Source organism: Lolium rigidum, chromosome 5, assembly GCF_022539505.1.
Source record: "Lolium rigidum isolate FL_2022 chromosome 5, APGP_CSIRO_Lrig_0.1, whole genome shotgun sequence".
Taxonomy (NCBI): domain Eukaryota; kingdom Viridiplantae; phylum Streptophyta; class Magnoliopsida; order Poales; family Poaceae; genus Lolium; species Lolium rigidum.
Window position 1 is genome coordinate 28,090,528 of NC_061512.1, and position 12,584 is coordinate 28,103,111.

At 44.9% G+C, this 12,584-nt stretch overlaps 2 protein-coding genes across 2 annotated transcripts; one reads left to right on the forward strand and one right to left on the reverse strand.

Annotated features, from left to right (window-relative positions):
• Positions 1-1,430: 1,430 nt before the first annotated feature.
• Positions 1,431-4,999, reverse strand: LOC124652358 (cytoplasmic tRNA 2-thiolation protein 2-like). The gene is made up of 8 exons (XM_047191382.1): positions 4,701-4,999; positions 3,495-3,843; positions 3,292-3,378; positions 3,085-3,206; positions 2,932-3,010; positions 2,365-2,759; positions 2,062-2,141; positions 1,431-1,938 (listed from the first exon to the last, which is right to left on the reverse strand). Exons 1-7 carry the CDS (start codon positions 4,997-4,999, stop codon positions 2,093-2,095), a joined length of 1,380 nt encoding a protein of 459 aa, XP_047047338.1. The 3' UTR covers positions 1,431-1,938; positions 2,062-2,092.
• LOC124655782 (putative F-box/LRR-repeat protein At5g02930) lies at positions 4,998-12,305 on the forward strand. The gene is made up of 5 exons (XM_047194627.1): positions 4,998-5,006; positions 8,880-8,969; positions 10,439-11,263; positions 11,388-11,522; positions 11,602-12,305. The coding sequence occupies exons 1-5, from the start codon at positions 4,998-5,000 to the stop codon at positions 11,959-11,961; spliced, it is 1,419 nt and encodes a 472-aa protein (XP_047050583.1). The 3' UTR covers positions 11,962-12,305.
• Positions 12,306-12,584: the final 279 nt, after the last annotated feature.

A 12,584-nucleotide genomic window follows, 5' to 3' on the forward strand; every position in this document is an offset into this window, starting at 1 on the left:
TCATGTCAATGTCACACAACTTCAATGAGAACATGGGGGCTGTGCACGCCAATCACTAGGGGACACCGCGGCCCTTTGCCTGTGAGAATGTGAAGTAAGCAAAAGTGTGTGCATTAGGGAGAAAATCTTGTCCACTAACCCACCAAGGACACAGTGGCTAAGCTCAACTAATGTGCCAAACCTGGGCATGCTAGTCCTAGCATTAGCTCAGCTTAGGCTTTTTGCTCCAGTCACCAAAGCACAAGTGACGTTATTTTAAGCAAGGTACATTTTGTAGCCTTATTTACCTTTTTTCCTTTCAAGCCTATTTGTGGGGTCAGCCTTGTTGTCCAAACAACAAACAATTGCTCCGAATCATCCAAGGAAAACCTCTGCTGTTTGTGGTAGTACGCATAATAGTGTACTATTGCATTGCCAATGGACAAGAATGCCTCCAAGGACATGCCGATTGGATTGATCAGGACAGATGTCGTGCCACTGCCCACGCCACAAAGATCTCAAAGCAATGAATTTCAACAGGGGTTTGAGTGGCAATTGAAACTACCAGCAACTAGGTTCAGTTCTAGGATGTTTAATTATCCTATTCATTTTCATTGTGATGGAATTAATATATCTTAAGTTGCAGTCCTACTAGAAACATTTTGAAAATTTGACAGCCGGAATGGGCAGTCCACGTCAATCAACATTAATAAGCCCTGCTGCAACCATAAAAAACATATGAGGCGCGTGTGTAGGGCCTTGGGAACTTTAGGTATGCACTTGTCTTGCCATCATCATTGATGAAAAGTCCTTGCACGTAGGTTAAGATTACCAGCCAGGCTTTATGCCAACCCAATCAGGTTAAAGTGCCTAACCAAAAGACTAATCTTTCAGAAAGTTTTTAACCTAATGATAAGATGGCTTCCCAATGTTTGACTAGCATAAGGGTTCAGCAGCACCAAGGACAGATCACACGCACATGCATGGGGTGCACTCATCTTTATTTTGTTTCACAATAGATGTCCTTTAAAAGGAAGTGTATATTCTAATACAAATACAAACACTTGTAGTATACATACTGGTCAGTAGAAGAGACAGTGCACCTAAGTGCAAAAGAAAATGACAGTCAAAGAACTGCAGAGAAGGACTTAATTGTCTCGGAAAGCAAATGTGTAAGAGTGGCATGATAATGTATAGTAAAGACATGTCGATAACATAGTTACACAGATCATAGTGCATGAGGGACCACTGTTTTGTTAGTGGACTTACCATTTTCTTGCTGCTACCTCTTATAATGTATGCGATGGGTGATGTGTATACCTGTTTGTCATTTTCGAATCATAACAGATTGTGTATTCCTATAATCGAACAAGATTAAGACAAAGCAGCAACAGTTGTGTGCACATAGTTAATTCTGAAGTATCCAATGCGAAAAGCATAAGAGTGATAAATGGATGAAACAAGTACAACGGTGTAAACGGATTATAATCACAGCAAGTACAATTCCGTAAAAAAAAATCACAGCAAGTACAGAAGGTTTTATACAAAAAAAAGTTGCTCTAAAATCATTTGATGAATTCCCTGATTACAATCTATTTTGCAGGAAAATAGTGGTACAGCAGGTGAGACCTGTTATACTGTGATCACATGGAAGCTGGAAGGCTTCAGCTACCCAAAGTCATCAGCTGTCTGAGATCAGTGGAAAACTTGATGGCAAATAATGTTTTTTCCTTTGTCACTCTACAGATTTCCGACAGGTTTTAACTTGAGTAGGGAGGACTTACAGATACACCAGGAATTGAATCAGAAAATACAGTGTATGGTAAATCGAAGGATGTGGCAGAAGCCTGAATAAACCAGTGTCAGTACTAGACGCAAACACTGTTATCCCAGGCAAGTTTGGCTTATGCCATGATTTGTGAGGCCCAACTAAGAAGGAATCTCTACTGTCTTCTGGCACTACAAACAAAACAATAATAGCGTATGTGTCAGTATAAAACCAGCAACCGATCGGATGTTAAAATATGCAGACAAAAATTGTGACTGCACAGAATTAATCACAAGTCAAAGATTCTTTCTTACAGTAAATTCAGGATTCACGCAATGAACAAATTCAGTTTTCGTCGTCGTTGTCTTCAAGCAGATAGTCTTCAATTTGATTTCTGGATTGAAATATCACGGAATCAGTGCACTATAAGAATGAACAAGACAGTACACGAACAAATCAAATGAGCAACTGTAGATACAGAAACAAGTGGCGACATTAAATCAAACATTATCCTAATAAAAAATGCCATAACATCCAAAGGTTTACTGTTCTAATTAGCTAAATTACTGATGATGTATGCATCATATCTGTAAAAGAGCGGGAGACATCAACCGCACCTTAGCGAGCTTTGGCTGGCACTTGCAGTATCTACTCTCTCAGTCCAGAACTTCGGTAGTAGTGAAAAGAACTGGTCATACATGTTTGCACCTCCTGGTAGAATCTGGAAATGACAGCTTTGACAACAATAAGCAGTATAAAGATCAATTTTCTTCTGAGCCTTGTGCTTTGTGCTTTCCAAATTTTGCAGTTCTGATTCACTGAATGGACTTCGACATATCAGGCAAAGAACCTCAGAGAGAGTAGACTCATCGCTATCAACATTCTGGAATTTGGGACGCAGCCGTGATGGCAGGAAGTCGTGATAGCCATTTGCGGAGAACTTGTTAAATGAGAATGGCTTAAGCTTTTGTGCAGTTCTTACAACAGTATGCTCTCGAGAAGGATTCTCCTCCTGCCAATGTAGAACATGAAACCTGTAAGATTACGACTTGCACTTGTTCCAAGCAATTAATGGAAGCCATCGCTAAACAAGAATATAATCGAAGATTCGGTTCAATTTAGTGCCGCTGCATTCAAAGTCAGTATGCAAGTCCGTGTGCCATGCAAGGAATAAACTTACTTACCCTTAGTCGTGCAACAAAAGATGCAACTAAGCCATTGATCCCACTGCAAGGCCTATCGAGAAGTTGCTGTGTCTTCAAACTAAGCACACCAGTTAGAATAAATGCCATGAGAAGCACAATTCAACAAAACAAAAATACAAATGCTTATCTTACCTATCGAGTTCACAGAGTAGGCTAAGCTCTTGGGCCAGGCAATCACGGAGTGGAAGCACGACAGGCACTTCCCACCGTGTATCAACGTACTGGACATCAGCTGGTAAGGAATAGCCTTGCCCCTGGAGATAATTAGCAACCTCTAAGTTCTCTTTGGGAACTACCAACAGGCGACGAAATAACATCGGAAGAGCATCTGCTATATACCTTCACTGTTGCAGATAGTACATGGCATGCTATTGCAGAGGCACATGATCCCAGCATGATCTTGGCATACCCGTTCTCCAGCGCAATCTGAACAACATACCAAATGAAATGGTAAATACGACTTAAGCCACCGAATAAAAGCATCCACCAAGATGGTGTAAATTGAATGCCAATTCTCAGCGGAAGCACTGATGGAAAACAACCTTCTGCAACGAAAGCATGCGCAAGCACTGAAGAAGGTCTTCCCTCCCAGTGTCATCATTAATCATGCCGACTAGCTCCCTCAGCCTTCCTTCACGGCCGTTTGATTCCGAGGAGAACACGTCCTCAAGAGGTGTGATGTGCATCGCTTTATCACTCGGCAATATACTCGAGACAATTGACTTGATATCTGCAATCGCCAGATCAACTTCACGTCTCGGCTTCGACAACAAAGCGCTCTCGTCGACGAACGCCACCCCGACGTCAAAGACCGGTAGGGCCTGCGAGTTGCTCGCGTCCCAGCTCTCGACCGCCTTGGACCGCATGTCGTGTATGAATTGCAGAGCCACCCTGTATAACATATGTATCAACAAGCGTGACATTTTGTAGGTCGGGCTACAAGTAGCTCGTTTTTTCAAAATTTGAAAATGGCATTTTATAGTTTCAAAAAATTAGGAACAAAAATTCTATAGGTAGCCAATGATGTACTCTACAACTGTGAAAAAAAAAGACTCAGTATTTTGGGCTATGCAAAATTAAGAAATCCATGGATTTGAAAACGTGAACAGTGTAGATTGTGGCCTTTCTTCTACCTCTCAATCTCGCTCAGAAAACAGAGAGAAAAAGGCAATGACAAGGGTTTTGTGCTGCAAACTACTTAGCAGCTTTTCTGCTTCGTTCTCCTTTTATTCAACAAGGGGACTGATCGTGCTAAGTCACACGACGCCCACATCGGACGTGCCATCCCACGTCCAGGCGATCGAGTCTTGCGCAAGGATCAAGTCAAAACTGAAACAAACTATCCTATCTGTTGCTAGAAAATAGCTGAAACTCTAACTGAACCACTGACAGGTAACTACACCTGACGCTACTGGATTTTATTCAAATGAAACTAGATTAGCCAACATAGATTTTGAAACCTCCAACATTTGCCAGAATTTGTGTAGCCTCCAATATAATATATTTCATCCTAAAAATTTGCACGGTGGTAGAGTACATCACTGGCTACATTCAGATTCTTTTTGAAACTCTAAATGTTGAATTCGAAGAATGCTACATGTAGCTCGGGCTACACTTTGAGTTTTCCATGTACCAGCAGTTAATTTCAAAGGGTCGAAAGAGATAGCTCTTCGAATTAAGAATCTCTGAACGGGACGAAATTACTAGGGATCAAGAAAATAGGTGTGTGTGTGTGGGGGAAAGTGGACCTGGAGGCGGGGCCGCCGGAGAAGGCGAGGAGGACGGAGTCGGTGGGCCGCACCATGGCGTTGCTCGTGACGGCGAGCTTGAACTTCCCGAAGAGGTGGGCGCGCAAGCACTCGCCGCACAGGCCGACGCCTCCGGCAACCACGACGACGGCGCCGACGCCGCACTTGCCGCAGGTGGCGGCGGCGCCGGTGGCGATGGAGAGACGGCCCAGCCTCTCCTCCGGAGCATCATCGGCGGCTGAGGAGGAGCAGTTGGCCCCGCAGCCGCCGCCGCCGCCGCCGCCGCCACAGGAGGCCATGGCGAAGGTCAGGGCTACGGAACCTTCTTCCTGTTTTTTTTTCTTTCCCTTTTCGCACATAGTTATGTTTTGTTTGGGCCTGCTTGGGCCGAAACGGGATCCGGCCCGAGAGATTCCACAGCGGGATGGGAATCAATCAACTGAACATTTGATGTGAGATGCAAAACTAGACTCTTTCCTGGTAGATGCAACTTACAGCATTCGCATAATATTGAAGCGAACCAACCATTGCTGGAGCATTTGAAGGGGTAAAGCATAAAACCAAACCTTCGCATCCTTTGAAATGAATAACAGGTGAAGTAATTAACAGGCTCTTCAATATTTGTACAATATGTGGCGACGCTAGCTTCAGTTGTAATGGCAACAATAACACTTGCAGAATCTCTGGATACCAAGGCAGCCAGCCTGCACCGAGTCACATTCTTCTTTAGACTAACAAGGAGACAGTGATGTTGTCTTCTCATAAACTCGCTACGTACACCCTTCAATGGGGTCCTATTCTGAATGAGAATTGACAGGAATTGTCAGTTTAAAATTGATAAGAGTTTTTGCACAGATTTCCTCAAACCAACTCTTGGTTATATATGGATCTAAAACAGGGAATCATCACATTAAGAGGCACATCGATTTTGTGGTCTTAAACTGGACTTTTTCTTCTTATCAATGGTCCTCGTACTTTGGTAATAATCTTTGCATACATGTTAGAAACATAGAGTTACAGGACAGGTGCTATGACTGCAGCTCTGCTTTCCAAAATGATTCATGATATCTGTATTTAGATCAAACCTTAAGTTTCTCGTGTCACATGCAAAGTTCGGGAACTCTCTATCGATTTTTCTCCATTGCGACCCATCAGCGGGGTGTCTCAACATCTCGTCTTTCTTACGGTCTTCTTTTTGCCATCGCAATAACCTGGCATGCTCTTCGTTTCTAAACAGACGTTTCGACTGTGGTATTATATGAGCATACCGCAGAACCTTGGCAGGAACCCTCTTCCTGGGGAGCTCACCCTCAACATCACCAGGGTCATCTCGTCTAATCTTATACCGCAGTGCAATGCATACCGGACATTTTTCCAAATTTTCGTACTCCACACCGCGGTAGAGGATGCAATCATTAATGCATGCATGTATCTTCTGCACCTCTAATGGATTAGAGGGTAGAGAACCTTCTTTGCTTCGTACGTACTATCAGGCAATTCGTTATCCTTTGGAAGCTTCTTCTTCATTATTTTCAGTAACTTATCAAATGCCTTGTCACATATACCAGCATTTGCCTTCCATTGCAGCAATGGTACCGAGCTTTGTGTTGCCATCTTCGCAATTTGGGTACAATTTTTTTTTTGATCCTCTAACATGCCCTTTAACTTTCGATTCTCGTTTGCACTTTATGCTTCTCTGTGTGCATCAGTGATGGTCCGACGAAGATCATCAGTTGGCTCATCTGATGCTCTTCATCTTCAGCTTCCCCTGCCTCTTCATCTTCAGTCTGCCCCGTTGCACTATCGCCGTATTTATGGTACATGTCATCATCCTCTTTTTTTTCATTGTCTTCCATCATAACCCCTCTTTCTCCATGCTTGGTCCAACAATTATAGTTGGACATAAAACCTTTCCAAAGCAGGTGGGAGTGAAGGACCTGCCATCTAGAGTATTGTTTTAAGTTCCGGCAGTCAACACATGGACAACACATAAAACCATCCGCATGTGGGTTTTCCTCAGCCACACGAAGAAAATCTTTCAGGCCCGCAGTGAACTCGGGTAGGCGTCAGTCAACGTACATCCATTACCGCCGGTTCATCTACATCATATAATTAAGTTTATCAAAAAACCATTACAAAACATCATAAATAGTGAAATGACCACAATACAAATGAAAGGGTAAAGTTGCTTACCTTGATCGAGGAGGAAAGAAAGAGGAGAAAGCTTAAGTGTCGCTATGGCACCTCATATCATTTTTGTTTTGTGTGAAATCAAGCGACATCATTCTCTCAGTCATTTCATCGAGCACCTCTTGTGCGTAGGAAAGAAAACCAAACAAGCACACAACCGTCACACCTTCCACCAAGAAAAAGTAGAGAGAGAGAGGGCTAGCTAGGGTGAGCTGAATTGATAGGCAAGGGGGCTTTAACACCGATTCGTGTCACGAACCGGTGCTAATGTATACCTTTACATTAGCACCGGTTTGTGAAACGAACCGGTGCTAAAGGTTTCGTGCCCGCTACATACAAATGAAAGGGTAAAGTTGCTTACCTTGATCGAGGAGGAAAGAAAGAGTAGAAAGCTTAAGTGTCGCTCTGGCACCTCATATCATTTTTGTTTTGTGTGAAATCAAGCGGCATCATTCTCTTAGGCATTTCATCGAGCACCTCTTGTGCGTAGGAAATAAAACCAAACAAGCACACAATCCTCACACCTTTCACGAAGAAAAAATAGAGAGAGAGGGCCGGCTAGGGTGAGCTGAATTTATAGGCAGGGGGGCTTTAGCATCAGTTCGTGTCACGAACTGGTGCTAAAGGTTTTGCGCCTGCCACGTGGCTGGTGACAACCCTTTAGCACCAGTTTGTGTCACGAACCGGTGCTAAAGGTCCCGCACGAACCGATGCTAAAGCTCTGCTGGTCCCCTGCGATGTCCTGGCTGCACGAATCGTGCTAAGGCACCCTTTAGTCTGGGTTCGTAGCACAACCGGTGCTAATGTTTTTTGGAGCTAAATACGTCCATCTTTGTCAACATCGGCGACTAGCTGCAGACGTCTTCATGTCAACGACATACCGCCCACATGCTCAGAGCGTGCTGATGCGGGTATTGACTAGCGGGAGCAGAGCCTCTACATGGAGTTCAGCTGGGGCGGGAGAACATGCTTGAGCCTCAACATCTAGGAACATCTAGGAACATGCTTGAGCCTCAACATCTAGGAATATCTGTAATTAACAGGCACAACAGCTTTGTGGTCCTAAACTGGACCATATCAGATCATATTGTCTTCTTACTTTGGTAATAATCTTTGCATACATGTTATAAACATTGCAGCCAACAAGTACTCCCAGGTTAGTGTTCTCTACTTGCCAATGTAGAGACACATCGTCCATTAGTTTCACCACTGAACTCTGTAACCCACCTCATAGGAGGATTGTAAACAACTCTTATCTTTTCAATGAAATGAGACCCAAAGATCCTTTTGAGTTTTGTCGAAAAAAATCTAGAGACACATTTGATGCCAGATTGGCAGTGCAGTTGTTCTGCAACGAGGTGAGCATCATGTAGCTATTACCATTAATTTTCTTGTCCCTAGTATCCCTAATATTGTGCATGTTCTTGACTTTAGTCATGGCAGCATCACTATTTCTGTAACTCGTATGATGCTTGTTTGCAGCCTTGGCCTAAGTCAGCTAGCTTGAGACCAATACTGTGCAGTATTGCTCGTGTCATTTTTGTTGTTTTCACTGGATCCATGTCTGCTTCTTTTGTGAAACGGTTGGTTGGTTAACACTGCTGCTTCTCGCAGATTACTGAACCCAAATCATATATGTGATGTTTGCTTCGTAAATCATATTTGCAAGCTTCCCTGATTGTTGCAGTACAGTTTTCCTGGTAGATGCATTCGAATCACCGATCTCTTGCTCGTTGCTAAATTTTTATTACTATTCTTGTGTTTTTCTAGAGCCGAACTATAAATTTAGGTAATACTTCACATCGAAGATTTCACGATCCCCTATACTTGTGGGCATGAATGTTACACGATGATACAACGCCAATCGGCATACAACACGTCATCCACAAAACCGATGATAAACTGACTTCCCTTGCCCAACATCCAACAAAGAATAGTGAGAAGAGGAGCACAATGCATCCTCACAACCAAGCAAGACACACACTATAGCGCAACCTTGACTCCAAGGCAACCCGGACCAACGTGTGCCTAGAGCAGTCGGCGATAAGGAGGCAAGATCCCGATGGACTCGGGAAAGATGCCGAACAAGATGTGTTGCCATGTCGTACATTGTGCCTCAGAAGCACAAGCCCAGGGCTGCGGCCAACACCGGCGACGCATCAATGCCTCTAACTCCAATGTCGCATCGGCCTCTCCCCTCATGGCCTAGACAACGTCTTCAAGAAGATAACGACACCATGGTGCCACCGCTACCTGGTTCGGTCATCAGGCCTAGGGTTTCCCTCGGCATCCGAGGGGAGTGGAGGCATGGTGAAGGCCATGAACACACCTCCCAGATGGAAATGGTGCCCATGGGTGTCGTCGTGTTCAGCCGACCACCGCCGAGCAGGGATTTCACCTCGGCCAAACATCGTGACCATGAAGATGCCCAAGCTTGATTGGAGAAGGAAGGCGAAGAAGAAAGCCACCGTCTTGAGCAACAACTGTCGAGAGGAGAGGAATATTGACGTAGGAGATGGGCGTTGGCCACCACTGGCACCACCACGGTCACCACTGCCAAGCTCGGCTGCTGTCGGCACCACCTCGATGCCGAGAAACCGCCGTCGCGAAGCGCCACCTCGTCCCTTCAGCAATGGCATCGGATCTGCGAGCCCGCCCATGCCCAAGGCCTTGCCGAGATTTAGATCCGACAACACCACCATAGGGGCCATGCCTCCGTGCGGGGATCCCCTCCTCCACTATATATCGTCACGCCAAGGTCGTCGACCAACGCGACACCGCGCCGCCGAGATCCGCTAGCCGCCGCCGCTGTGGGAGAATGGGTCACCCCCCGAGGAGAGAAGCCCCGCCACCGCCATCTCTGCGGGCTTTGCGCGTCAGTGACTACTGCCGACGGAGATGGAGACGGGCAACGATGGGCACGGGCTTTGGAGGCACCGGCTTGGTCGCCCCCCATATCGCCGTTGAGCGGCGAGGGGGTTGGGAGCGTTGTTTTCCGTCTTAATGAACGATCAACATAAAAATCTGGGAAATTTCAATAAAAGTGGGACAACATAATCCCATTTCATTTACTCCCTCTAATCGATATTACTTGACACTAGTATGGATATATCTAGAACTAGAATATGTCTAAATACATCTATATTATCGGAGGGAGTACATTAAAATATATTTCCAACATACCGCCTCCATTTTTATTTCCCCTGCGTTTTGACCTTAGTCAAAGTCAAATTTTCTAAAATTTGACCAAAGATTTAACAAAAAATATCAGCATCCATAATTTCATATTTACAAAATATGAAAATACATTTTCAATATTTATGATTCTAATACGCACTAATTTTATATTTGAATATTAATACTTTTTCCTAGTACAGAAAAATAGTGTAATGGGCCTCTTGTTGTGTAACTGGGCCATGTTGAATACTACAGAGCTTGGACATGTTCTTCTCGACATGTCCGTCTACAACACTGTCGCATATTTCCACTTCCACCCGACCACACCGATGGCGGCCGCCGCCCCTCCTCCCGTGCCCAGCTCCGGCGAGGATGAAGGAGGAGGCCCCGACCGCATCAGCGACCTCCCCGACGCCGTCCTCGGGGAGATCATCTCCCTCCTCCCCACCAAGGAAGGCGCTCGGACCCGCATCCTCGCGTCCCGGTGGCGCAACCTCTGGCGCTCCGCCCCTCTTAATCTCGACTGCTATGAGCTTACCACCACTTGGGGTGAGCTCGCTGGTGTGGTATCACGCATCCTTTCCTCCCACCAAGGCCCGGGTCGCTGCTTCCGCATCCCCTGCGGATTTCTTCCCTACGAAGCGGCCACCGTGGACTCCTGGCTCCAGTCCCCCGCCATCGACAACCTCCAGGAGCTTCGTTTCTCTTACCCGATGCTGCATAATCAGTCGCCGTTGCCGCTGTTGCCAGAATCCTTTCTCCGCTTCTCGACCACCCTCCGTGTGGCCACCATCGAACATTGCCACCTCCTCGACAGCATTGTCCAAGGGCTCCAGTTCCCCCAGCTTAGGCAGCTCACACTTTCAATTGTTAGGATCTCCGAGTGTTCGGTTCCCCACGTGATTGCCGGGTGCCCTGCTCTGGAGTGCTTGATGATAAGAGATTGCTTCGGCTTCCGTCGCCTCGGGATCAATTCCATTAGCCTCAGAAGCGTCGGTGTGCATGCTGAATGTTATCGGGATGAGCTCAACTTTGGAGAGCTTATCATCGAGAATGCCCCTTGTCTTGAAAAGTTGCTCCATCTTGGTTGCACTGGTGATCTGCATGTATCGGTAATCTTTGCACCTAAACTAGAGACAATGCGCTGCTGTTCGAACCCCACCACTAAAACCTCGTTTGGCTCCATGGTTATTCAGGTAACTAAGATCTTTCTACTGCTGGCGTTTACAACCCTTCTTACCTGCATTTCTATGTGCGGAAAAATTATAGATCTTGTGCGTTCGCAGATAGACTAATTATTTTCTTGAATGCTTGATAAAGGGGTTGCGCATTGATGGCCTTACAACGGTGGTGCGCACTATCAAGTTTTTGTCCGTTGATATGGATAAATTTTGTCTGGATACAATTATTAACTTGATGAGATGCTTTCCATGTCTGGAGAAGTTGTACATTCAGGTGGCTTCTTCATTCTTAGTTTCTTTTATATGCTTCTATTTTGAAGTGGCTAATTCTTTTCTTTCTTTATGTTTTTCAGTCATATTTATCAGGGCCAAAGAATTTGTGGCTTAGTAAACACAAGAACTTCATCAACGGCCATGATATCCGTCTAAAGAAAATAATGTTTAAACTGTATCGCGGCACCAGGTCGCAGGTTAGCTTCGTGACATTCTTTGTGTTGAATGCGAGAGTGTTAGAGTCGATGATACTTGAGATTGAACACAAGAACGACAACGAGGAGTTCTTGGCAGAACATCGTAGGAAACTGCAGCTAGAGAATAGGGCTTCAAGAGGTGCTCGGTTTCAGTTTACAACTGATAAATGTGTGCGCAATGTTTGGGACATCAACGATGCCCGTGTTTTGGATTTAGCTGATCCGTTCGCATGTTTATGTTAAGTCAGGGTCTGGTCTGTTTCGGAGCTATTCCTGACCATCATCAGATCTCATTTTGTGCCTTGTCCAAACTTGTTTAGCTCTCACTCATGTCTGTTGTCTACTTGTCTTCTGAAGTTTGTATTGTCTGAACCTTATGACAGCTAAGCAAGCTATTTGTGCCACTAGTTTGTGATGTGCTATGTGGCATTTAAACAAGTCTGTATAATCTGATTCCACTACCAGATATATACTGATGGATACCTGGATGCATACAAGCTACCTGTGCTTGTGGGTAGGTAGTTCTGGTGTTCTTGTTCCACGGTATTACCAAGATATATAACAAGATATCTGTGTGGTTGATTTTATGGTTTGGGTTTATGATTAACTCTTGAGTACTAATTAATATTTTTAGCCGCAGTTGAAGATGCCTTTTCTTGATGTGAAACTTCCACTAGATCATCACTTAAATGGTCCCATGTATGTACCTCATCTATTGTCAACCTTCAGAGTTCTGAGCTTTTGATCTTTTTCCACCTTTTGAAACTGTCCGCTTCTGCATTTGGCCTGGGCACTTGATGTTTTTTGCACCGTGTTTTTCCGTCTCAAATACTAATGAGACGAACTTGCAATTCTCTAGCTGTATG

What these genes read in the sequence shown, in the direction of transcription:
- LOC124652358 (XM_047191382.1), bottom strand. Translation starts at nt 4,999, where the DNA reads ATGGCCTCCTGTGGCGGCGGCGGCGGCGGCGGCGGCTGCGGGGCCAAC. An exon ending in CTTTTGTTGCACGACTAAGG is followed by an intron (nt 2,760 to 2,931) that starts GTAAGTAAGTTT and finishes CTACATTGGCAG; the next exon opens with GAGGAGAATCCTTCTCGAGA. An exon ending in GCCAGCCAAAGCTCGCTAAG is followed by an intron (nt 2,142 to 2,364) that starts GTGCGGTTGATG and finishes ATTTCAATCCAG; the next exon opens with AAATCAAATTGAAGACTATC.
- LOC124655782 (XM_047194627.1), top strand. An exon ending in TTGGCTCCATGGTTATTCAG is followed by an intron (nt 11,264 to 11,387) that starts GTAACTAAGATC and finishes TGCTTGATAAAG; the next exon opens with GGGTTGCGCATTGATGGCCT. An exon ending in TGGAGAAGTTGTACATTCAG is followed by an intron (nt 11,523 to 11,601) that starts GTGGCTTCTTCA and finishes TATGTTTTTCAG; the next exon opens with TCATATTTATCAGGGCCAAA.